Source organism: Odocoileus virginianus, chromosome 11, assembly GCF_023699985.2.
Source record: "Odocoileus virginianus isolate 20LAN1187 ecotype Illinois chromosome 11, Ovbor_1.2, whole genome shotgun sequence".
NCBI lineage: Eukaryota > Metazoa > Chordata > Mammalia > Artiodactyla > Cervidae > Odocoileus > Odocoileus virginianus.
Genome location: NC_069684.1, coordinates 51,092,444 through 51,119,481, shown reverse-complemented (window position 1 = coordinate 51,119,481; position 27,038 = coordinate 51,092,444). Strand labels below are relative to the sequence as shown.

At 44.9% G+C, this 27,038-nt stretch overlaps 1 protein-coding gene and 1 pseudogene across 2 annotated transcripts in view; one reads left to right on the top strand and one right to left on the bottom strand.

Annotated features, from left to right (window-relative positions):
* Nucleotides 1-27,038, top strand: part of CNIH3 (cornichon family AMPA receptor auxiliary protein 3) — a 264,615-nt gene that overhangs the window by 53,838 nt on the left and 183,739 nt on the right. For both annotated transcript variants that reach the window (XM_070474453.1, XM_070474454.1), the window contains exon 2: nt 9,232-9,479. In XM_070474453.1, coding sequence (XP_070330554.1) covers nt 9,402-9,479 — 78 coding nt within the window. In that variant the 5' untranslated portion in view covers nt 9,232-9,401. The remainder of the gene's footprint in view (nt 1-9,231; nt 9,480-27,038) is intronic.
* Nucleotides 20,752-21,850, bottom strand: LOC110128614 (palmitoyltransferase ZDHHC4-like; annotated as a pseudogene).

Genomic DNA, 27,038 nt, shown 5'->3' with positions numbered 1-27,038 from the left:
CATGACTGAGTGACTAACACTTCTGGTGCTTCCCCGGTGGTTCAAATGGTGGAGAATCTGCATGCTGGTGAAACATTATTGACTTTATTTATTAAACATTTATTCTATGTGAGGTACAGTGTTAGACTCTGGGGTTCAAAGATAAATACAGTAAGATTAAAAAAAAAACAACGAAGTTATTTTATTTTGACTGCACTGTGTGGCTTTTGGAATCTTAGTTCCCCGACCAGGGATTGAACCCTAGCCCCCAGCAATGAAAGCACCACCAAGACCTAACCACTGGACCACCAGGGAATTCCTAACAACGTTTTTTTTTATCATAAAGTAACTTATAGTTTGGGGCTTCCCAGGTGGCTCAATGATAAAGAGTCAGCCTGCCAATGAAGAGGTGCAGGACACATGGCTGGGAAGATCCCCTGGAGGAGGAAATGGCAACCTGATCCAGTATTCTTGCCTGGAAAATCCCACGGATAGAGGAGCCTGGCAGATTACAGTCCGTGGTGTTGCAGAGAGTTGGACATGACTGAGCGGCCGAGCACCCACCCAACTTATAGTCTAGTAGTGGAACTAGGCATTTGAGCAAAAACTGGAGGTAAAATGTGTCAGATACTAAAAGGGAAGAGTAGCCCTTAGTCTCTGCTGCTGGGCAAACATCAGGGTAAGTAAAACCCCCTTCCCTGCTGGTATGTTGACCATGAGTATTCCTCTTGGTTCCCTCTATCTATCCTGGCTCCATGCTTCCCCCACCTCAGATATCTCCACCCAGCCCTGGAGACCCACCACCCTTCTCCCTGAGCCCAGTGTCCCTGCACAGTTCAGGCGCTTGCCATCTCCCCCCAGACTCTTGTCACCATCTCCCAAGTTGTTTCCTCACCTCCACACAACTGCCAGAGTGGTCTTTCTGCAAAGCCCCACCCCCCCATCTGATCGTGTCACTCCCCCAGGAGAGACTCCTCTGTGGCTCCTTGGCCACCAGGTGATTCCAAAGCTGTGGTGTGAGGTGCCCAGGTGATGAGACAGGCGCTCAGGCTCTGGGCGCCTCTGCATCTCCCTCACCCAGGAGCGTGAGTGCTGGACTCACGGCGGTGCCTCAGTCTGGCCTGCTGGGGCGGCATCTAGAGCTAAAGAGTGTCCTGAGGCCTCGTTGCACCCTCAGAGCTTCAGTGGACTGGGTCAGAGTCTCCCCGGAGCAAACCCAGGAAGCCATGGGGCGGGAGACCTGAGAAAAGCGGTGGTGTCCGCAGCTTGGCACTTCCTTGTCTTTTGGCTGCTGGCCCACCCTCTTCATCCTGCCTAGCTTAAGCTTGATCCCTGAACCCTGGACTCCTCCCTCTTCACTGACCTGTGAATGGCATGTCTGGATGCTCTGTGGGGAGTTTCTCTGTGGGAGCTCTGCTTCTGGGAAGGGGGAGCAGAAGTGGGTGAGGCTGGAGGCCTCAGTGGGAGCCAGGCGCTCCCTGCCCCGTGCGAAGGAGTGTGGATTCCATCCTCCACAGGTGGGGAGGTCTCATGTTTTCAGCGGGGGCCCAACATGGTCAGATTTGTGCTTCAGGACTATTGCGTTCAGCAGTCTGGAGCCACAGAGGCCAGTTAGGAGGCTAAGAATTGAGGCAATTGAGACGGTAAGGACCAGAACCTTATCAGTGTCCCGGCCAGTCGCTTGCCCTTGATGCTGTGGGGATCAGGTAGGCAGGGAAGAGGAACCACAAGAGGAGATGAGTTCCAGGATCCGCCGTCAGAGATGTTTCCTGTGACTCCACAGGGGATTCCGGAGCCAGTGGTCTCCCTACTGGCTCTGCTTGGACTAAGCCTCCCCTGGTGGTGGAGGCCCGAGGCCGATGGCCTTCCCTTGTTCCTGCCACCTCCTGTCTGCTGAGAGAAGGGGACACAGGACAGGAGGTGAGCTGCCTCATTCCACCAGAGGCCCTGTGCTTAAAAAAGCCGGGCTGGACATGTCAAATAAAAGCCTGAGGATGTGGTTTGGGTTGTCCCTGGAAAAGATGTCTATTTATGTGTGGAAGGATATTTTCAGATGAGGCTTCATGTGAAGAAAGGGAGGCTGACCTCTCTGTCAGGGCTGTTCCTTCAAGGCATGGTGCATTACGCTGTGTCAGTTCTGTGGGAGCCGCCGACACTGTGGCCTGTTCATCTTTATCGGGGAGACCATCACAGTTGTGGTCAGGCCAGAGGGCTGCCTGTCAAATTTCTAAGTCTCTAGTCTCAATGCAGTGTGCATCTCACGGTGTGATGTTAGACAAGACACTTCATTTCCCATAGACTCTCTTTAACTATCTGTAAAATACTCCTCCATCTTTTTGGAGGTGACAGGAGATGCAATTAATTTGTGTTTGGAAAGTACTCAGAGGGCCCCAGATGAAAGCTGCTGTGAAATAGAGAAAACTTTCTCCACCAGGATCGAACCTGTGGTTTCATGGTCAAGCTCAGATGTGATTGCTAAGAGACTGATTTTCATTTCATATTCTGATCCTTGGGGGATTCATACTCACTTCCAGTGTCTTTCCTTCTTCTTGAAAAATATTATCTAGGAAAATTCTTTAAAAATATATAACTGTACAGATACCATGAATAGCCCTGTACCCACCAACAAAATGAATAACAATATTTTTTACAATTAACACTTTTATTATCATTTAAAGCTATTTTTATCCAACGATACACCGTGTCATGGTTTTAAACCTTGTTTGTTTTTTTAAAGAAAAGAAATAAACGTTTGTATATTTCCCATCCCACCCATTGATGTTCCTCTGACCCTTGAGGAGACCCTGTGGTGGGTATGCACCCACGCTGTCCACGAGTGTGTGCCCGTGTGCGCCAGCGTGGGTGGCTGCGGCTTCCCCTTGTGAGTGACAGGATCAAGGCATAGAGGATGTGGGGTGCAGAGCATGGAGTTTGGAGTCAGGTGGACTAGGGATTGAGACCTGCCTCTACCACATCTGGCTGGTATCTTTTGGCCTTTTTGAGACCGTTTCCCCATCTGTAACCTGGTGATGATCAGTTCACAGTATTGTTGACATGGGGCATAATGATAAATGGCTGGCAATAAATGGTGATTAGTATTATTTAGCCATTTATGTCTTTATCTCTTTTTCCCCCTGGATGGAAAACCTTTGAGAGCAGGGCCCCTCCTCCTAGTCTATACTGAATACCTTTTGGATTATTTCCAGTGCCTCCTAACTCAGTATATAAGTTTATTAATTTCTTGAAGAAATCTTTGAAATGCCTCAGGCCTGCTCCCAGCCTGAGTTCAGAGGCACAGAGGGGCTGGCGCAGCAGGAATTGTGTTCTCAGTATATCCAGGTGACACTGGGACAGTCTAGCTGAGGACACTTCCCAGGTTCTGCTGTCATCTCAGATCGCACAGCAGTTCACGATAGTGGTGAGGGACAGGGATGCAGAGCCACTTCACTGCACTTGATCTTTTAAAATTTATTAACTAATTAATTCTTTATTTGGCTTTGCCAATGGTAATACGTGAGATCTTGTTCCCTGACCAGGGATCAAACCCGAGCCTCCTGCATTGAGACAAAGAGTCTTAATTACTGGACCATCCCTGCCCTTGATTTTCTTAACAGTCACGGATTTTATCATTGATGTTTCAGATGCAGTTTTACAAGACTGTGCCCTCATTCCACTGTTACCTGCTCATTTTGCAGTGACTCTTCCCGCCCACCATGGTTGGGGATGTCTGTCTCTGGCAGAACGGGATACACAGGACACTGGACCCAGGGGACACAGAACACAAACAGAAGACACAGACAGAGGCAGGAAGGGGACAGTAGGGGGCACCAAACCCGCACGGTTCTGCTGGGAGATGGAGCCTGGATGAGTGACAGGGCCTCCAGCTGACGTTTTATCAGTCTGTTTGCTCTCTTTTTCCTGGGATTTGGTCCTTTCTTTCTATAACAGATTTCACAGCAGAATAGCAGAGAATGTTTCTTTGTTAAAAGAACAACCAAATTGCCCGTTCCATTTTTCTGGAAAAAGAAACAAAAAGCTGCCCAGAGATATTAGGAATTCCCAGAGGGTCCTGTGAAGGTCTTGGGCTCAGAGATCAGGGTCCCTACGTCAAAGAAGCTGTCATCACAGAGGCCATGTCAGTTATCATCCTTTGGTTTGCATTTGTTCATATTAATCAAGAGCCAGAGTCCTTTGTGTTCAAGTACTATGGAATGAATGTTTGTGTCCCTGAAATCTGTATGTTGAACTGCAATCCCCAATGTGATGGTTTTAGGAGATGGGGTCTTTGGGAGGTAATTAGATCATGAGGGTGGAGCCCTCATGAATGGAATTAGTGCCCATATGAAAGAGGCTCCAGCCCCTTCCCCCAAGTGAAGACTTAGCCAGAAGAACCTGAAAACCTTCACCTTGATCTTGGAGGCCCCAGCCTCCAAAACTGAGAAATAAATGTTTGTTGTTTAAGCCACTCAGTCTGTGGTGCTTTTGTTATAGTAGCCTGAATGAACTAAGACGTGGGGAAAATCTAAACTGAAACATGCTTATCTAGGTCCTATTATTTGCTGTAAGAGTTTTACTATATTTGAGTTTCAGACCTGGATACCACATAGAGCATATCTAGTCTGGTGTTTTCCTCATCCATCCATCCCATCTCTCTAATTTTTGACATATGAGTCTGCACTCCAGCTAAATGACTTGCTTAATATTTTAACACTCATATAAACCCTCATATAAACATGAATTGATTTTTATAAGAAAACCATGGCCATAAATGGAAAATTAATATTCCTCAAATACATATTAAGATGGGACTTCCTTGGTGGTCCGTGGTTAAGATTTTTGCCTTCCAATGCAGGGGGTGCAGGTTCAATCCCTGGTTGGGAGCTAAAACCCCACATGCCTCACAGCCAAAAAACGGAAACATAAAACAGAAGAAACATTGTAACAAATTCAATGAAGACTTTAAAAATGGTCCACATTAAAAAAAAAAAAAATTAGCATTAAAATAAAAGCACCTAGTACAGCAACTTTATTTTGCATGAGTGGAAGTGGTGTGAATTGCCCCAAATCTCTGTGAGTTGCAGAGCTGAATTTAGCTGGGTCTGTTTCCTTTCTGGCACATGGCCATGGTGGAAAGAAACAGTCTGGTTAAACCGATAGGTCTTAGGCTTTGGGATGGTCTTTGACAAAGTTGTGAACATGGCAATGCCTAGCTTTGCTTCTTAACACTTCTTCTGTTGCTAAGTATGAAAGCCAAAGAAGTCCTCGGGAAGAAGGGGGGTTGGGATGGGGGTGTAGGCTATCTCTGGATTGCATCTTTTAAAGCAGTCACTTCCAAGGCGTTTTGAATGCCCACTGTTGGCAATGAAATGTGTTGCGTGTGCACTCCCAGCAGATGCACACTCATTTATTTGTAATTTTGTACGTGCATTACAGTACCAACACATTGTGCATAAAAATTCAGAAAAGACATATTAAAGATAATGCAAGCAATATTTTAAAATGCTTTGTTAATTGCTTTGGTTTCTCTACTATCATTCGCTAATATCTCAGGCACCATTTAAGCTTATGATTAAGTTCATTACCAACAGTAAATGTAAAGCTACATTTCAAATTGTCTTCTGGGTAATTTAAAAACTTCCTGGCTGACTTGTGAAGTCTGATTATATTGTTGCTAACAATGTGTCAGGGTTGCCTTTTTCTTGGTATTCATATTCTTGGTCTTGCATTATTACATCAACCCATATTTTCTTTTTAGATAAAAAAAATGTAAACCTCTATCCCCTTTTTGGGGTGGTTAGTTAAAAATTAGATCTGTTGTGTAATTCCACTGACTTAGGCTTGTATGGAGTAGGTCACGTGGTGCTGCCAGAAATGAAATTGCCACTGTCCACCAATGTCTACATGCTCCCAGGATCCCTGGAGACCCTCAGTGATGTGTGGTCATCACTGATGAGTGGACCTGGTGAAGGTGTGAAAGTCGTTGCTTATATGAATATTAATAGATCTTATTTTTGTTTTTATTTATATAAAAATAAATAGATGGACAATTTAATATTTTCCTCCTTCACCCTCTGGCTCATCTTTGGCAGCCCACAAAATCTAGAGATTGCAAGTGTAGACGTATGATCCATGTGCTTCAGCTTGGCACATAAAGCCCTTCATGGTGCAGCCTCAGTTCATATGCAATGACAACTCTACTATTTGGCCCCATCTGTGGTTTTTCCATGGGAATGTGAACTTTGAGGGTGGGAGTCCTAATTATCCTTGTATTTTCAGAGCACAGCTCACGCCACAGGCCACAGATGGCAGATTCTCAGTTTTCAAAGCAAAAGTGCTATCGTGAAGGGTGGTGGGCTTCTGGCCTTTGGGGCTGGGCGTGCAAGAAACCTTTGCACACCCCAGACAGTGGGGCCTGGTCCTCCTGGGAGAGGTCTCCATAGACTGCCCCAGGTGCCTGGGCCCCGGCCCTGGCCGGCCTGGCAGGAGCTGATGGGCCATTTGGTGCCTGCGGACAGAACAGTGCTGAACAGAGAGGGCAGCGTGCAGACCTTGCAGCGTGTTTTCTTAGCCTCTGCCTTCCTGGCATCATCCCTACTAGATGGTCTGTCCCCAGGCAGTGCTGTGGTGACACCCTCTCCCCTCTGGGGCCTTTCTGGGCCTCCTGAGGTATTTTAGGAGACTGAGGTAGAGAGCCAGATGGCTCCACCCGCTCTCCCAACCCGGCTTCTGTTTCCGGGCCCGGGAAGTGATAAGCTATTTTGAGAGTGGAAGTAGGGGCAGAATTTCACCTGGATCCTAGAGCTGGGGTACCCCATGTGTTGCGGTGGGCAAATATGAGTGTTCTAGCAATGGGATATATTTGGGTTTTATGTGTTACCTCAGTCTCTTGTGTGTCCCCCTGATCCTCTCAACTTGCCTGTAATGATGGAGGCTGGTGGGGTGAAGGTGAGCCCTACGAACCCTGCAGACTTGAGTTTCCATGATGCTGAACAGATCTCAGAGGGAGCCTTGTCCTCAGGGCATTAGCCTGTGAAGTGTGCAGAAATGGCAGGCTGGGAACATATTTAGCTAATTTATCCCATAAACGAAGATGCATAAATTCACACTGTTTTTGTTAGGTTTGGGGCGGGGGTTATCTCAGCCTCAGGAGGGTTGAAGTACTTCCGTGAGCAGGCATTTGATACCTCAGCTTCTAGGGTGATTCTCTTTGAGGAGAAATGTGTTCTTCTTTTTTGGCTGTACCCCAAGGCTTTCAAGACCTTAGTTCCCCAACCAGGGATTGAACTGACCCTCAGCAGTGAAAGCACGGAGTCCTAACCACTGGACCGCCAGGTTTGAAGGCCTAAGTTTGGGCCATGAATCCACAAGCACTCTGGGGAGCAGAGCGAGCCTTCATCAAAGGGTGTTGCAGACTCTAGCACTTTAGGAGTCTCATGCATTTGTACTTGATGATATCCTACAGCTTCCTAAGCACTTTTGGATGCATTGTTACTTCTGTAAACATTTATTGAAAGCAAAATGCCAGAGATGCAAGACAGAGGTGGTACCTGCCCTCAGAGCCAGTCTTTTTCACTTGATCACTGCAGTAACTGTGACATAGGCAGGGCGGGAGGCCTGGCCTCATTCTACCACAAGGAAACTGAGGTTTGGAGATACAAAGCGGCCTGGGCAAGGCCAGAAGCCAGCTTTCAGGGTCCAAATTCAGTCCAACCTATGCTTTTCGCATCCCTGTCTCTGGAGATCCACACGTGGCAGATCAGGGTCGAATCGCTGGGTCATGTGTATGACCTTGGTTAGTTATTTTAACTCTTTCAGCCTCAGTTCCATCATTTATAAAAGGAGTTAATAGTAATACCTATTCCCTTGGGTTATTTTGCATATGAGATAAGGTTTGTAACCGTTCAGCTCAACATTTGAATATTGTCCACACTTAATAAGCAGCAGTTATTATGATTGGGCTTCCCTGGTGGCTCAGATGGTAAGGAACCCACCTGCAATGTGGGAGACCTGGGTCCGAACCCTGGGTTGGAAAGATCCCCTGGAGAATGCAATGGCGACCCTCTCCAGTATTATGGCCTCGAGAAGCTCCATGGTTAGAGGAACCGGCGGACTACAGTCCACGCGGTGGCAAAGAGTCGGACACAACTGAGTGACTAAGCACACAGTATGTTGCTATGATTATTATTGTGAGACCTGGCTGACTCTGGGTTTGGAGATACTAGGGGTGAGCCCAGGAGACTTTTATAGTTGTAATGCATATACTGTACCATCAAACAACTGTCCAGCATTCAATACCCACTTCAGCAAAACCCTTCAAAACTCACAGGATGTGCCCGTTTGCTAAACTTGATGACTTCCTTTGTTGACTGAGATTTATGTGAGGGAAGCAAAGCCTTGTTACTAGTTACTAGTAACAAGCCTTGTTACTAGTATTCATATTATTACTGATTATGACAATGATAACAGCTTTACTACAACTACTAATTGGTGTTATTATTCTTATTAAACTTTCCCGAGTTATCACCCGTGGGCTTCCCTGGTGTCACAGTGGTAAAGAATCCACCTGCCAAGGCAGGAGACCCGGATTCGATCTCTGGGTCACGAAGATCCACTGAAGAAGGAAATGAAAACCCACCCCAGTATTCTTGCCTGGGAAATCCCATGAACAGAGGACCCTGGTGGTCTACAGTCTACGGTGTCGCAGATAGTTGGACCCTACTTAGCAACTAAACTATTACCAAGTATCACCTGTACCTCTCAGGGTGAAGAACACTGAAATTCATAAGGACCATATTAGCTTTATATAATGTTTTTGTTCAGGGGTCTTTGATTCTGAATTTATGTCACCCATGGGGCATCTTTATTCTCTGGTAGGAAGTGGGCCTCTCTTTACTCCTGTCTCGGGGAAAGAACCTTATGAGGCAGATGATAAACCCTAGGAAGGTAAAGTTAACAACAAAAAAAATTGAGGAGCCCTAGTGCAGGATTTACAATAGGGAACACACTCTTAATAACCAAGGATTCTCACAAAGAAGGAAAGTTATCAAATTAACATCCTGAAGATAGGTATTCTTCATTGACTGTAGTGATTTCGAGGCAGATACAGAAAGGAAATCATGGTGTAAATATTAAGGCTATACTTTATTTAAGACATTTAAAAAATTTATTTTTAATTGAAGCATAAGTGGGTTCCCTTACCCTACTGCTCTCCACCTGGGTACCCTTTCCTAATAAAATCTCTTGCTTTTTCAGCACATGTGTCTCCTCGAACAGTTTATTTCTGAGTGTTAGACAAGAGCCCAGTGTTGGGTCCTAGAAGGGGTCCCCCTTCCTGCAACAAATTGTGACTCTGGTGGGGACTCTTCCTTGCTGTGACTGACATCCTGACCACTCGGGGTACTCAGGGGCCAGCTTGCTCACCGATGGACCAGACCCAGTGGCCGCAGCTGGGACCCTTTTATCCCTGGTCTCCTCCTGACGTGCCAGAGTGCCCCGACCAGGTAAGGAACAAGAGACTTTATTGACCTCTTTCCCCTTCCCTCTCTCTTTTCTCCGCTTAACCCTTCCTAACCTTCCCTTTTTTCTAATCCCCTAGTCCTGGACATAGGAATCAGGTCGAAGGGCCTCAGCCTGAGCTGAGGATTGGGGACTGATCACCTCCTCTTGGCAGAGAACTCGAATTCTGGACTTCCCTGGTAGCTCAGTTGGTAAAGAATACACCTGCAATGCAGGAGGCCCTGGTTTGATTCCTGGGTCCGGAAGATCCGCTGGAGAAAGGATAGGCTACCCGCTCCAGTATTCTTGGGCTTCCCTTGTGGCTCAGCTGGTAAATAATCCGCCTGCAATGCGGGAGACCTGGGTTTGATCCCTGGGTTGGGAAGATCCCCTGGAGAAGGGCAAGGCTACCCATTTCAGTATTCTGACCTGGAGAATTCCATGGACTGTATAGTCCATGGGGTCGCAAAGAGTCAGACACGACTGAGTGACTTTCACTTTCAAGTGCTTTACAATATTGTGTCGGTTTCTGCCATACGTCAATAGGAACCTGATGTGGACCATTATTAAAGATCTTTATTGAGTTTGTTACCATATTGCTTCTGTTGTTTAAGTTCTGTTTTGTTTTTTTTTTTTTGGCCCTGAGGCATGTGGGCTCTTAGTCCCCCAACTGGAGATTGAACCCACACCCCCTGCATTGGAAGGTGAAATTTTAACCACTGGACCGCCAGAGAAGTCCCATAAAGCTGTACTTTAAACAGACCCAAGGAATGTGAGGAGACCCATTAGCACCTTTATATGGGGATAGACCAAGTGGGTGTGACTGATGCTCTGCCTAGGAAAGAGCAGGGCATTGGTTACCTGCTTGGCCAGGGGGTCAGGGAGGGACTAGCTCTTCCTGCTGCCTGCACAGCTCATCCCCATCGGATTGTCTTATATTTTTTTGGCCTCTCACCTTGGGCCCTTGCTGCAGGAACCGTGATTTCAAACAAGATAATCCATGGGCTGATCCCTGCTGGTAAATTCTATTTTTGTAAAGGTGCGTGATACAAACTAGAAAGAGGAATATGCTGGGTAACATGCAAAATCTTTTAGAAAAAATTGAACCTCTTATTGTACTTTATATCCTTCTCTTCATTTTCCCCCCTGTGTTCCTTGCTTCCAACTCTAGGTGTTTAGCTTGGTTGTATTTATGTGTAATTTTTCTCATGGGGACAGAGGATGTGGGGCTTGGGGTGTATATAAATAGGCCAGGACTTTTGTTTCTTTCCCCAGTTTTGTGCTGTTTTGACTTTAAGGCTTAAATCAAGGTTAAGTTGGAAGTATATTTAAGCCATAAAGCATCTCTTCCAGACTAAGGGGTTCAAATTTTTCTGGAACCATTTAATTTCAGCCCTATTTTTTCTCCACATAAACCATCCGTTGCTCAATTGCTCTCATGTCTTGGTCTTGCTAATGCAAGTGCCTATTGTGGGGTATGAAGCAGCCATTTGTTTCTGCTGTGCTGGTTCATTGCAATGATCATGAAGTAGAGTTTTGTCTAGTTTTAATCCTGTGTTGGTTCCGTGCTAACCCTGAAACGTGAATCCAAGCTCTTGTTCATGAAACCGAAGAACAGAATCCATGGACATGCAGACACTCACACAGGCAAAGTTTTTTTTCAGAGAGTAGAAGTACAAAGCTCTCAGCATAGACCCCGAGAGGGGGAAAATTGTCCCATAACAGTGGGAATCACAGCAGTTTATATCTTCGCCAACACTGACCTGTTCATTTTTGGTTGGTTTAGGGGTTCTGATGTATGCAATCCCTGACCAGTCAGTTTAAAAGTCGTCATGCAGAGTTTGTCAATTTTATGGCCTTTTTTGATCTCTCAGTCCTTGAGTTTTCCTAAGACATTGAGTCTCCATCCCCTGACCTTTTCTCGTGACCTCAGGCCATTGTTTAAGGACCAGATGCATATCTTAGTGTTGATGGTTCACCTAGTGTTTTCTTTCTCCAAAAGTTGGACATCAGTTCCTGATTGTCCTGTCATGGGTTTGAGTGCTTTATGACCTCCAGGCCAGGGAGGCATTCCTCTGAATGCCAGGAAAACTGGAAGAACGAGTATGGTTACAGTTTAATGAAGTGAGATGCTGGTGTAAGAAAATAGGTGGAAATTTGAGTTGTATTTTTAAAAGAAGAAAGCGAGGCCTTAACCCTACACTGACTACCTAATAATTTTCTATATCAACCCAAGAAGGTCAACAGAGAGGAAGCATCCCTTGCTTATCACTCTAGTTCCAAGAATAGTGGTTTTCAACCCTAGCAGCACATGAAAATCACCTGAGAGCTTTAGACCACACCTGTGCCTAGGCTTTCCCTTCAAAAATGCTTATTTAATTGGCCTGGAAGAGGTTCAGGCTTTGATTCATTCCCAGCTGGTTCTGATGCACTGTGACAGTTAAGAACCACTTCTAATCATATCATTTTCAGATAATTCTCCAAGACTCAGCTCAGACTGTCTTCCCCTGAGAAGCTTTTTCTGACACCCACTCCTCACAAACCTCAGCTCAGAGCTTTTCCTCTCTGCTCCCAGAGGTACCCAGTCTCTGTGTGTCTTATTCCTGGTGCTTAACTTCCTTCTATTATACTTTATTTAATAAATAAATTAGTTAAATTTATTTATAGTTTCCTCAGATAAGATACCATATATTTTTAAATCTTTGAGCCTCCTACACTTAGTACATTTCTGGGCATGCCTGCATGAAATAAATATTTGTTCAGTGAGTGAATGAATGAAACTGTTATCAAGGCTTGCCCCAGAATCACAGTCCTGCCTCTCCCTTGAATAGAAACCAGTTACTCTTATCTAAGCTTTAGGAGGAAGCTGCAAAGAGAAAAAAAACAAGAACTGGTTAAACCGGGTCCTAGATGGTGGAAGATTTGACTTCCACTTGAGCCTTATTATATGCTCATTGTAATACGTTAGCATGTTATGACACACCCACCAGCACCATGCTCATGGACAGTTGCCATGACAACAACTGGAAAAGCCCATACAAGGACTGACAAGGAGAGTTGCATCAATTCTAGGTCCAAACCACACCCTTGTTCTTGGATAGCTCATGAATATTCCTCCTACAAATCCTTTCCTTTTACTTCGATCCTCCTACATATTTGATGTCTCCATCCGAACTGGGTTGAGAAGTTGATTTGTGAACAAAGTTCCCACTTCTCCATTTTTTTGGCCCTTGAATAAAGCTTGTGCTGTTCCCGTCTCAGCATCTGTTTTGCTATTGGCTACCTGAATTTGATTGGAAAAAGAGCCTCCCTCTCTGGCCAGGCTAGGACCTCTACACAGATCAAGTTGGCCAATTTGGTAACAAAACTACACATAGATTGACCAAGAAGTCACTGCAGTCAATTTGCAAGTTAAGTTTTCCTACAGCTGTACCCTTAGATCTATACTGATCGTGTCTTTTTTTCAGACTCTTCTCAGGATGAGCCCACAGGCTTCAATATATCATAGAGATATCTAGTTCTGGAGTCTTCTGATCAGAGTTTAAAAATATTAGGTTGTTTAAAACTCTGGAGAGATCAGAAGAGAAAGCTGATGCCTTGAGCTGCTCACCACACAGAGCCTTTGAGGTATTCATTCACCTCCTCGGTTGTTCTGAGAAATCAAACTGTTCCTAGCTCCTGCATGTGTTAAGGCAGTCATCATCTTCCTTACCATGATACATGCAACACGTCTCAAAATTTCTTTGAAACCCCAAACTAGAAGCCTGCTCTCATAGACCAGGAGAGATTCTGACATTGAAAGGGATGCAAATGAGTAGAGTATTTACCAAATTACTTAGGATACTAAGCTCTTCTCCAGAGGAACCTAGTTTTCAATAGGAAAACTACTAGGGTACCTTGTTTAAGAATCTGTGCTGAGTCTGTTGGATCATTCCAGGTGTAATTTTCAAAAAGCCTTTTTAGAATGAGCCACTCGAAAGTGAACTACTTGCATACAAGGGCTTTGTTCTGCTCATCTCTGTATCTTCAGACCATACAGAGATTCTTAGCCCATAGGAGACACTCTGTATACTAAACTGATAGATAAATGAATGGATATGAAGTTCTTTTAGCTTGGTTTTAGACCCCTGCCGCAACAAGCAGAGCTCTGAGCTGGGAAAGAGGACCATAGACATTCACAGACACTTTCATTTCTTGCACAGTCTTGGTTTTTCCCCAGTTGAGACTGAGAAACTTGTGGACAAGACTGAACTGTCACCATCATTCCTCACCACCCTTAAATAAAGACCCAAACTGAAGAGATGATATTAGTGCCTGAGGCTTCCTCAGGCTTGATTTCTGGGGAGAAGTGAACCAGGACACTTGCTGGTTTTCCAGCCTTTGTGTATTATATCCTGCTCTGCAGTGGACATCTGTCCTATCGAGTGACTGGGGCACAGCATACAACCTTGACCTTCTCCTTCCAGACTTAGCGCAGGATTCAGGCTAGTTATTGCTTTTTCTACAGTCTGCTGTTTAGGTCATATTTACCATAAGATTTAACTTTACTGGAAATGATGGAGCAGGACCAAGGTCAGTCTCGGCCATTGAAACGAGGACTTGGAAGCAGTCATTAAAAATCTAGAGCTACACTGTCCAGTGTGGTTGCCACCAGCCAGCCTGTGGTTATTGAAGTTGAATTAATTCAAATTAAATGCCACTAAAATTCAGTTTCTCAGTCATACTAGGCTCCATATCTCATGCTCAAGTGACTTGAGCAGCCATCTGTGGCTAGTGACTACCGTATTGGACAGCAGAGAGCAGAATGTTTTCTTCATTGTAGAAAGTTCTGTTGGCTAGTGCTAGTCTAGAGTGTCCAGAGACCACGGCTGGGAGCCCAGTCGATGAGCAGGAAGCCTGTTCCCCAGGGTGACTCAACGACAGCTGCACCTGTCACATCTCCTCTAGCACTGTTTACTATTATTATTATTTTTTCCAAATGTTGCTCAAAGATTCACCATGGTTGGGAAATGAAGGAAATGATTTCTCAGGTTCTATACTTGGAAAGATTGAAGGCAGGAGGAAAAGGGGGCGACCAAGAATGAGATGGTTGGATGGCATCACCGAATCAATGGACATGAGTTTGAGTAAACTCTGGGAGATAGTGAAGGACAGGGAAGCCTGGTGTGCTGCAGTTCCATGGGATTACAAAGAATTGGACATGAGTGAGCAACTGAACGGCAACCACAATCCTTGTTAACATAGAGACAGCCTCGTATAGGGGTATTTACTGGTAAAGACATTATATTAGATTGAACCATATGAAATAGCTTTTTTTTTTGTAGGTCAGAAAGGGCTAAATATCAATTTCATGAGGTTCAACCTAAGTCAAGGAAAAGAGTGCTGGAGAATCAAGGGCAGCATGGGCATCTGTGGCTTGTGTTCCTTTCTTCGTTATGGGTTGGCGATAATACAGGTAGTTTTAACTTGGCAATGCGTGGTTGGCTGAAAGCCTGCTTCTTCCTTGCCTGCTGCTGCTGCATAAAGAGAGGCTTATGTGTGTTTGTCATGGAATAGTTAGAATAGTCATGGAAGAGTTAGAATGTATTAGTGGTAGGAAACAGAAAACCCAGCTTCATATGTACTGTTTTCCTAACAAGCAGCCTGGATGTGGTAGCTCTAGAGCTGGATGAGTAGTTCCATGACCCTAAGGGCTCTGAGCTGGAGTCTTCTTATTCTCCTGGCCTTCTCCTCCCGGTTTACAGGGTGACTGCAGCAGCTTCAGGCAGCACATCCCTGTGAAATGATGCCCAAAGGCAGGAACTGAGAGTGGGCTTAGGGGTGGGCAGGGCAACAAGTGAACCCTCTGCCTGGACCTCTTTTCTCTTCAGGGAGCAAAATCTTTCCCAGAAATACACCTCCCCAGCAGATTTTCTCTTTGTCTTAGCCACCAGAGTTTGTTATGAATCCACTCATTAAATAATCTGGAAAAGGGAAGTGTGTTTATTAATCTTAGCTTAAACCAGTTATGATTCATGGCCTGAAACTGGGCGTATTTCCAAGCAAGCTAAATTGAGACTCCATCAGCCAGAAAGAAGGAATAGAGAAAACCGACCATGGGTGGATAAGTCATACTGTTTCCTCCAAGTTATTAAGATGCTTTCCGTTGGTAAATGATTGTTGAGAACATCTTTTGTTTTCACCTGCTGTATATCCACTGGGCCTGCTTCAGTGGTACTCACTGGTTTTCCTCTGGCTGTGTGTGTGTGTGGTGGGGGAGGGACCCTTTCCCAAAATTCCACAGGTGGGAACATGATCTGAGGATCAATTTCAGGACTTCTGTTTAAACTGTTAGGAAAAGACGTGTTCTACTTACCCTGGAGTCTGAGAAGATAGCATGCCAGTTAAAACTGTTGGTGGTGATTTTGCCTGAATGCAAGAATGCATGAATGATACACATGCTAACGCAATGAATGACACATGACTACTTTTTTTTTTTTTTTTGACTGCAGTGCATGACTTGTGGGATCTTAGTTCCCTGACCAGGGGTTGGATCTGCGCCCTTGGCAGTGAAAACATAGAGTCTTAACTATTGGACTGCCAGAAGATTCCCATGAATGACACACAGTGCTAACACAGAGGAAAGAAAAATGGAAAGATAGTGAGATGCTTGTTCCAAATGGAATTGAGCCCCTGTATGCAGTTATGACTGATTTATACTGAGACTATTCAGTTATGTGACCTAATAAATCTGTCGCCTACCCCCCCACCCCCACCACTCCCCTGGTCATTTTTTCACAGACGCTACTTTGAATTGTGAAAGATTTCTGTTAGGTGTCATTATGTAGCCGTGAGGTGTTACAAGTGTTAGAGTTTATTATTTATTTGTTTTTATGTTTTGAGTTTTTAGCTGTCAGGCATGGGGGATCTTAGTTCCCTCACCTGGGATTGAACCTTCACCTCTTACTTTGGAAAGCTAAGTCTTAACCACTGGACTGCCAGGGAAGTCCCCAAGTGATAGACTTTAAAATGTACCATCTAAGGTAGAATGGAAAGGCAGCTGGGATCTGACTATCCCGGCTGAGAAGTTAGCTGTCTTTGTTATGTTCTAACAAAGCATATAGTTAAATTGTTGCCCATTCTTTCTTGGAACTCAGAGCATGTGCCATTTGAGACTGGAATCATTAAAGTTCTTGTAGAATGTCTTAGGCTGTGGAATGTGTTGGCTGCTTCTTAAAGTGCTCAGTGAGTTTTTTATGAGAGAGAGACAAGCTTCTTTCAAAGTTGGTCCATTTAGAAGTAGAAAAAGAGGAAAAATATGTCGATAAAAAAGGTCTTTTCTGCCTTTCATAAGTGAGAGCCAGGTGAAGTTATACCTTGTAAGAGTGGAAAAGGTAAGTTCTCTGCCTTATGATGAAGTTTGTCCCAGAAAAAGCAGCAAGAGAAGGGAAGACAAAAAGCAGGAAGGAGCCTGAGCTTGATTGCCGCTCATCCTCGTGGTCATCAAAAGACATCATGGTGGAGTGAATACACGAGCCACAGGATGGGAGAAGGTATTGCAGCACAAGTAACTGACAAAGAGCTCGTATCTGGAATACCTATAAGCAAATAAGAGACAAACCAGTAGAAAAGTGGGCAGGATTGATCAACAGGCCTTCACAAAAGGGGCTCTCCAAATGCTCAGCCTCATCTGTCATGAGAGAAATGCAGTGAAAACAAATAGGAGATCCCACTGTAGGTTCTGCCGAAACAGCTAAAATAAAGAAGACAGATCATACCCATGTTGTTTAAGAACTGTTGGAACCTGCAGACACTTCTGGTAGGAATGTAAATAGGTGGTTTGGAAAAATGTGGTATTATCCATTAGAATTGAATGTGTGCATAGCCTATTACCAAACAGTTCCACTCCTAGATGTGAGTGCATGTATACCAAAAGGTGCAACAATATTCTTAGCAGCATTGTTTGTAACAGTCCCAAATTGGAAAACTCTCAACGCCTATCGACAGCGAATGGGTAAATAATTACAATGAACTCTATAGTCCAATGAACATGATCACACGATTGCTAGCGTCACCAGGAGGACTAAATCCGGTAGATATAATTTTGAGTGAAGAAGCTTGAGATAACACATCCTGTAGGGTTCCATTTATGTAATCTTTGAAATAAGCAAAAACAACCTATGGCATTAGAAATGAGGTGAATGAAGACCCTGGGAATATGGGAGGAGGTCTGATTGGAATGGCACACAAGGGGCTTCTGAGAGTCCTGATGTCCCATTTCTTGATCTGGCACTGCTTACACTGGTGTGCTTACTTTGTGATCATTCATGTGTGATTTCAGCATTTCTCTGTCAGTAACATTAAAAAAAAAAATCTTCTAATCATAGGCTATGGAAGAAGAGAGATGGTTGTGAGAGTGCAAATCAATGATTCATTAAAATAATAATTATCCCCTGGCTGCTGCTTGAGAGGCAGCTTTGCTGAACCTTCCCATTCCAGGCTCTGGTTTGGAATTTCACTGATGCAGAGGAGAAGGCAGAGGCCATTAAGCTGAGAAGGAGGGAAGAACTCTCAAGCTGCTGCTAAGAAACCAAACTCCCAGGCCAGAGTTTAGATTAAGGACAATATCTCTTGCTTTGGTTAATATTCCATGAAATGACCAAATGCAAATTGAAAGAGTAGTAAGTAGTGAGCTTCTGAGGGATTTATTTTGCTGGAGAAATCTCAGCACAGCCAAGGGGGCTTGTCATTGCTCAGCCCTGAGGTGAGCCCAAATTCTGCAACCTGCACCATCTGGAAGTGGGTCCTCCCCAGTGTCTCTCCTCAGATGGGAATGGGGGACAACATGCAGAGGGGATCCTCTCAGAGCAGGACAGGGGTTGTCAGATGGGCTGGCAAGGACCCCACTCACTGCTAGCCCACGAGTCCTTACTGTTTTGTCCAGCAGAACACAATAAAGGAAGAGGGCTGCTCATCATGTCCTCTGTTTCCCCTTTTCACTTCCAAACGAGACAACTATTATATTATCTTTTCTTTTCACTCTTGTTTACAAGAACACTGCTGTATATGTTGGGAGTGTTTATGTCTGTCATTTAATCTGAAGGATGTCAAACTCTAGGTGCTATATCCAGACCTCATTGAGAGGAATCCACATGACCTAGAGATCTTGGTCTTGGAGCTGGGTATAAAAATGGCATAATTTGGATTGCTTATGACTGGGGAGGGTGTGATTTAATTTTTAGATGCATGTGGGTTTGGTTACATTATGTTAGGGATATAGATTATATTATATAGAAAATAGATAATAGAAATTGTACAAATAGGAAGAAGGTTGTATAGGGATAATAAGAGGGTAGGGATGGATTGTAGAATACATTTGTTATTTTTGCCTTCCTAGGTATTAGTTTCCTCTTCCTAGGTAATAGCATGCTGATTTTCTTTTGAAGGACTGCCCTCTTCTCAATTCTCAGACTATGTGGTTTATCCTTTTCTCTTGGCCACAGTGGTTGATTCAGAGATAGCCCCGTGACTGAGGTCAGGGGCCCAGGCCATGAGATTCAATTTCTGAACTTTTGAGAATCTCCTGGGAGAGAGAAGCTTCCTTTGCACTGGTGGTGTTACAGTGAGAGGATGTGAGCTTGGAGCCATTGGGGGACTGTCCTGCACTGCATGAGAAGTGTCTGCCTAAATGTAGCCAGTAGAGATGAAACCAGGGCAGGAGATGGAGAGAGGCCAAGTGTGATGTCCTCACTCAAAGCCTGATGACAGTTACTCTCCTGTACCTTTTCACTGTATGAGCCACAAATATGAGATACTTTGCCTGCGACCATGTGATTCAGTTTCTGAAACTTGCAACTGAAAATCCTGTAGTCGTGATCAGCTATGGGAAATGCATAAACACCTCCATATGTTTTGGGTATGTTTGGTGCTCTGCCGCCTTCATTAACTGAAAGAGAGGAGTGACTTTTACTGAAACAACTATCTTACTATCTTTCAGGAATTAATGCAGTAAAGGGAAGACCTAGTTGAATTTGTTCCTCTGTTTCTTTTGGTTTGGCATCCAAGGCCTGAGAGGACTTTTGTTCCAGCATGTCACTGGCACACTGCTTGGTACTATGAACCTCCCTTCTCCCCTCCTCCCAGATGAATGACATCCGGCCCCCTACAGTCCAGGTCCGCATCGTGAACTTCAGTTGAGACAGTCCATTGGGGCATGCGTGTCACAATGATGGTGGCATGTTCTGCCCCACACATGCATGTGTGACAGCAGCATGTTCCACACATGTTAGTGGGGGTGGAGGGCTGTAGATTTGCCGGCCATGACCATGAAACCTAGGACGACATGAGATATGGCAAGACTAGTGGCGCTCGAGGTTAGGGATCTGTGGGCTAATGCACAAGGAGTGAACAGTGAGACTAAGGAATGAGGGCTCCCAGGGCAGGGAGTGGAAGGAGCCAAAGGCCAAGTAGAAGAGGTGTCAGAATCAGGAGCCAGGGAGCAGAGAACAAGAGTCAGGAACCAGCAAGACTGAGAAGACAGGAGGCAGGGCTTCTCCGAGGAGACACTGGGCAGGCTGGCTGTGTCCTAGGGGATGGCGCTTGTGTTGCTCAAGGCTACTGTGAAGGGTCTCCCCGAGCTCCATGCTAAGATATCCACTCAGAGGCCTGGAGGGCACTTAGGTGTCCCTCTGTCTCTGCTTCAGCTGAGGGGCTCATGTCTGACCCCACAGGTCAGAGGTCAGACGGAAGGCACAGCAGATTCATCTGACAGTTACCTCTCCTCCATTTTCTATTAAGAACTTTGCTTCTTCAGGCTATACCCTGATACAAATGGAAAGACTTAAAGTTAAAAAAAAAAAGAATTTCATATCTTCAAATAAGCTTATTTACAAAATAGAAATAGACCCACAGACATAGAAAACAAACTTATGGTTCCAGAAGGCGGAAGCAGGGGAGGAATAAATTAGGATGAATTAAAATACACACACACACATTTACATATAAACAAGGTCCTAGTGTTTAGCACAGGGAACTATACTCAATATTTTGTAATAACTTGTAAGGGAAAAGAATCTGAAAAAGAATATATATATATTTATATATATATAAATATATATATATATATATGTATATATATATATATATATATATATATATGTATATGGTGGCTCAGACAGTAAAGAGATCCCCTGGAGAAGGGAATGGCTACCCACTCCAGTGTTCTTTTTTTTTAGAAAGTATCCATATGCATAAATAAATGTATGCTATATTTAAAAGGCAGTAGCGCTCTTCCCATCCCTATTTCTTCTTTCTCTCGTAATGTGCAGTAGCAGGTAGAAGGATCTCGCGAAGCCTGCTCCAGTGCCCGTGGGAGTGGACGTTCTGGTGAGCCTGCGGCTCTGCTGATGGGGGCCTGGCCGTGCGGTGGCAGTGCTGGCACCAGGCTCAATCGCCTTCCTACTGCTTGTTAGCGGTCTGGTTGGTGGCGGCCAGGTACAGACAGAAGCACAGGCAGCCCCCAGGGGGAAGCTCAGCACCACGACAAAGCCCGCCGGGAGGAGGATCCTTGGGAAGGTCAGGAACAGGTACTGAATAAGGACGACGGGGCCAACAGCCTGCAAGTGTCCGAGGTCATCGACGTAAGTCTCCAGGTACCAGTCTGACATCACCGCCAGCTGGATCAGGAACACGGTGCTCACCATGGACATGGTGGCGGCCGAGACTGTCAGCGTCAAGAGGTAGGAGAGGAAGTACCAGGTGTTCCAGGCCCCGATGCAGTTTTTCACTCACACACAGTGATGGTCAAACCGGTGCACACACAGGTTACATACCCAGTGCTTGGACCATGCTTGTTTCCTTAAATCACAAGTAGGGCACCTCACGTTCTTTGGGAACATCACTTCATCGAATGCATAAGCTTAAAGGGACAGTAATTCGTTTGCTTTTGTTATGGTTGGTTACACAACTAAGGGCAAAGAAGGAAAAAAAAAAAGCAAACAGGTTTACAATCAGCCGTAGATAAGGCAGAAAAATGTAATACAAAGAGAACTCCAGCTCCTGACAGAGGCCAAATATTTCCCAGGTATATTTGGTATAAACCATCCCTTGCAAGATTAGATGCAGGATAATGGAGATGCAGTTTCTTGTGTGGAAGAGGTAATGAAGCACTCTTAGCATGGCTCTCTGAAGATATTCTGGAATTCTATATAGAAATATCTGTGCTCCTCTGCTGATTAGGTCTTGCAAGTAATGGGCTTTTCAGCCGATGCAGATCATCACAAAACCAACCAGCACCAAAGCCAGATAGAGCAAGAAGAGAACCAGAGTCCATCCTGGGGATATTTCTTTTGTCTGGATAGCTTTCAGCCAGCAGCTTTGGCATTCCTCCTCTGAACATTCACGGAGAACTCAAATGGTGTCTCCTGTTGCGCAGTGGCATGCGCCACTGCTAGAGAAACATCTAGAGAAAGCCTGTGCACAGCAACGGAGGCCCAGCATAACCAAGGGGAAAGAAAGAATGAAAAAATCTTGACAACCACTTTGTGAGTTGAGTGCTGTTATTCCCATTTTATAGATGAGGAAATTGAGTCTCCGGAGGCTGAAGTAGATAATAAGTGGTTAAAACATTGTACCGAAGGATATAATCCAGGATGAAATGATGTCATTTATATAGCAAATATTATACTAGTTTGTTTGGGGGTTATTTATGTGGGCTGAAATCATTCAGGGAACCTCAAGGTATAGAGAAACCTGAGGCTTTGAGAAAAGGTTGGACGTCATGAATTTGTAGAAGTGGAGAGTAAAGTAGAGGACATTCCAGATGGAGGGAGATGTTCTTGCAAAGTCACAGAGTTGGGACTTCAGTGAAGGTATTAGGGAGGGAGTGGGGGACCAGTCTTGGAGAAGGCAATGGCACCCCACTCCAGTACTCTTGCCTGGAAAATCCCATGGATGGAGGAGCCTGGTAGGCTGCAGTCCATGGGGTGGCGAAGAGTCGGTCACGACTGGGCGACTTCACTTTTACTTTTCACTGTCATGCATTGGAGAAGAAAATGGCACCCCACTCCAGTGTTCTTGCCTGGAGAATCCCAGGGACAGGGCAGCCTGGTGGGCTGCCGTCTATGGGGTCGCACAGAGTCGGACACGACTGCAGTGATTTAGCAGCAGCAGCAGCAGCAGGGGGGACCAGTCTGGCTAAACTTAGTGGTTTAACTGATGTAGGAGTTTCCTGTGGCTGCCCTAACAAATTCCCACAAGCTGAGTGGCTTCAAAGAACAGAAATTCTCTCACAGTTCTGGAGGGTAGCAGTCCAGAGTCAAGCTGTCGACGGTACCATGCTCTCTCGAAGTCTCCAGGGGAGAATCTGTTCCATGCTTTCTCAGCTCTTTTTCTTGCCACGAACCCTTGACATCCCCCGCTTTGTAAGTGCCTCCTTCCAGCCTCTGTCTTGTCATCATATGTATTCTCCTTGTCATGTCTGTCTCAGTGTCTCTTCTCTTCTTATGAGGACATCAGTCATATCAGGTTAGGGCCCACACCAGTTCAATATGACCTCGTCCTTTTTTAATTTTTAAAAATTTTTATTGAAGTGTGGTTGAGAAGTGTAGGAGGAGAAGGGGGTGACAGAGGACGAGATGGTTGGATGGCATCACCAACTCAATGGACATGAGTTTGAGCAAGCTCTGGGAGATGGTGAAGGACAAGGAAGCCTGGCGTGCTGCAGTCCATGGGGTTGCAAAGAGTCAGACACGACTGAGCAACTGAACAAATACTTGATTTACAATGTTTGAGGTATATAGCAAAGTGAATAACATATTCTTTTTCAGATTCTTTTCCATCATAGGTTATTACAAGGTGTTGAATATAGTTCCCTGTGCTGTACAGTAGGTCCTTGTTGTTTATTTTATATATAGTAGTGTGTATCTCTTAATTCCAAATTCCCAATTTATCCTTCCTCCCACCTTCCCCTTTGGTAACCATATGTTTATTTGTGATGTATGTGAGAGTATGACCTCATCTTAGCTCTATTATACCTGCAAAGATCCTATTTCCTAATAAGATCACATTTTCAGGTACAGTTCCCTCTGGGCTTCTCAGGTGACTCGGGGGTAAAGAATCCGCCTGCCAATGCTGTAGATCTGCGTTTGATCCTTGGGTCAGAAAGATCCGCTGGAGAAAGAAATGGCACCCTGCTCTAGTATTCTTGCCTGGGAAATCCCACAGACAAAGGAGCCTGGAGGGCTACAGTCCATGGGGTCCCTAAAAGAGTCAGACACGACTGAGTAACTCAATAGCATGGTTCCCTTACAGGTCCCGGTGTAGTTGGAACTTCAGCGTATCTTTTTGGGAGACATAGTTGATCCTGCTATTTGCAACACCTGCTAAGCAAATAGTAGGTGACTAATTATTTGCTGAAGAAATAAATAAAATGAATGACATATGATTGAATATAAGATGTGCATGTGGTTTTTTGAGACTACTGTGGATCTGAAATGCTGGGTAGAGGAGTTTGGACAATGCTTTCTCTAGGGTGGTAAAGCTTGTTGAGAAATACTGAGTTGATTTTATAGGGTCAAGCAAGGGAGAACTGTAGCTTATAGCTTGAGATTTAAGAATTCTAGATTTTCAGTCTATCTAAAGATGTCACCAGACTTTTGTCCCTTGATTCTATTAAAAAATACATATTGTTAAAAATACCAGTTGCCAGCTTGGAACACCCAAGTAGCAAGTCTGTAGTCTCAGAACAGAGATTCTTTTTCTTGAGTTAGTGTCTTTGAAAGAAGCAGTAATGGACTCAAAAAACATGTTAAGGAAAATAAACATGTTAAGACCAGCATGAACGTGGTATCATTTTCTATAATGGAAGAGTCTAAATATAGCCCCTATGATTATAAATCATCACCATAGACAGCGTATCCCCCCTGAGCTCCCTCAAGTCTTTCACAAACATGACCTATTACATTTCTCACCTTTTCACAACTTCATTAGGGGGGCTGATATTTTGGCTCACAAGTCAGACTGAATTTGCAACAAACAAGTCCAGGCAGCTGGTTTCTTCTTAGATCCCCCATGCTGAGCCCTATAGGCAGGCACAGGTGCTGTGTTGACAGGTACTAATCAGCTGTAGACAGCATGCCTTGCAGCTTTGGTCTCTTTAGAAACGTGAAGCAGTCATAGACATCTAGCAGCCTATACTGCTGAACCCATCTGCTATGGGTTGAACTGTGTCCCCTAAAAAGACATGTTGAAATCTTAACTCCTAGGACCTCAGAATGGGACCTTATTTGGATATCAGATCTTTGTAGATGTAATCAAGTTAAAATGAAGCCATTACCATGGGCCATAATTCAACATGACTGATGTCCTTATGGAAGAGGGGAATTTGGACCGGGGCTAAATGAGGAAAAGGCCACATGAAGGTGGAGACATATAGGGAGCAGGCCATGTGATGACAGATGCAGAGATTGAAGGGCTCCAGCTCAAGCCAAGGAAAACCAAGGATCCTCAACAATTCCAGAACCTGGAAGAGGCAAGGAAGGGTTCTCTCCTTCCTTTTGAGGAAGCAAGGCCCTGCTGACACCTTGATTTCGAACTTCTAGCTTCCAGAGCTGTGAGAGAATGAACTGCTATTAGTTTAAACCACCTAGTTTGTAGTCCTTTGTCATGGCAGCCCTAGGAAATGAAAACATTTTTCCTTTCCCCAGTGTTTATCTGCCTTAAGTTTCATTTCTCTAGGCCCTTGTAGCCTGTTGAGTTAACTTAGCTAATTCGTTATTACTCGGGTCTTTGCCGGAGAAGGCAATGGCACCCCACTCCAGTGTTCTTGCCTGGAGAATCCCAGGGACAGGGGAGCCTGGTGGGCTGCTGTCTGTGGGGTCGCACAGAGTCGGACACGACTGCAGTGACTTAGCAGCAGCAGCAGCAGCAGGGTCTTTGCAGCTGTTGCTGGCATTGTGGGGAGGGCGTGGGGAGTTGTTGAGCACCGCATGCTCTGTGAAGGGACTCTGTCTGGTAGGTCACCCTCAGATGTGCTAATTGGGGAGAGTTTAATGAAGGGAAACACAAAGGTGGACAGGGGCAAGGAAACTAACAAGGATGATGAAGGATGACTCCTACTAACTGGATCTCATAATGGAAGGTTCCATTACCACCCCTTGACCTAAAGAAGTCAGGGAGGGACAGTCCCAGAGCCAGGGGATGGCAGTAGCTGAGGCCGTAGGAGGTGGCTAACAGGATCTGCATGGCAGGGAGGGAACCAGGGGGATACACATCTGCTCACTCTCTTCTTCCATCCTCTGATACCTGTTTGCTTCATCCAACCAGAAGCTGGAGGGCAGCTGGCATGGAGCCTATAAAGGTCAGCTTTCCTGGGTTACAAAGAAGGGTGAGGCAGTTTAGAGAGTGGGTTCTCAAGAAGAGATGGGGGCGGAGACTGTGCAGAGACCATGCCAGATGGGGGCAGGGAGCCAGTTTTCAGCAGCCTACCCTTCCCCCAGCTTCAATTTGTTCATCCAAGGATATGCCTGATATGAAAGTCCCCATTTTGATCCTATTTGCATTTTGGTGGCACCTATTTTTATGTGAGAAATAGCTGTCTCTGAATGCTAAGTTCTAATGCAGTTTCTTTTAAAGCTCAAGGGCGATGGGGGCAGAGGCGGAGGGCGAGAAACCTAACAAAAATGGGACAGATAATGGTGGATTGTTAGCTTGGAGGAAAGGATTGCCAGAAGGAAAATACTGACTAGGGATGAGGTTAGAAAGAAAAAAAAAAAATCATGTGCTAAGGGGAAGAAGGTGAGCTCTATTCCAGTTAATAGAGAAAATGAGCTAGAGAAAGATGTGGAAAGGTGACCCGAATGCAATCTTGAGAGAAATCTGCAGGAGATTTCTGTGTGCAAGAATCAGGGAGGATGAAATTGCATCTTTCTTACCAGAATGTGGTGAGAAACAGATGAGTCAGTGTACGGAAGCGTGCTCTTTTGCTATGAAGCACTGTATACATTAAAAATGTATAGCAACAGTCACTATAATAGCCCTCTAGTTGGGGGTACAAGGAGATGCCTGAACAATTTCAGCTACCCTGATGGATGGTGTATGGCTAGTCATTATCATTTTCACCCACAATAAACAATAGAGACTCCATTTCATCAACTAAAATAGGGTAGATCTAAGAAAAGAAATCAGAAAATTGAGAGAGAAAAGTTTGCAACTTCTACTTTGCCAAACTCCTGCATGTTCCCTTCTTAATTCACCCTTTGAGAGTCTCAAGGACATGGCAGGTTTTGGGACCTAACTGACTGGGCAATAGGAGATGTTTCTGAATTTCTTATGAACAAGTATATGGAGGAAAGCTAGGATCATACTTCCATTACTAAGGGGAGACGATGTTCAGTTTTCTTGGTGTGGCCATAGCAACAGTAAGTAGGAATCTCAAAGAACTTTCAATTGTTGTTGTTGTTCAACCACTGAGTTGTGTCCAACACTTTGTAACCCCATGGACTGCAGCACATGAGGCCTCCATGTGCCTCACCATCTCCCAGAGTTTACTCAAACTCATGTCCATTGAGTCAGTGATGCCATCCAGC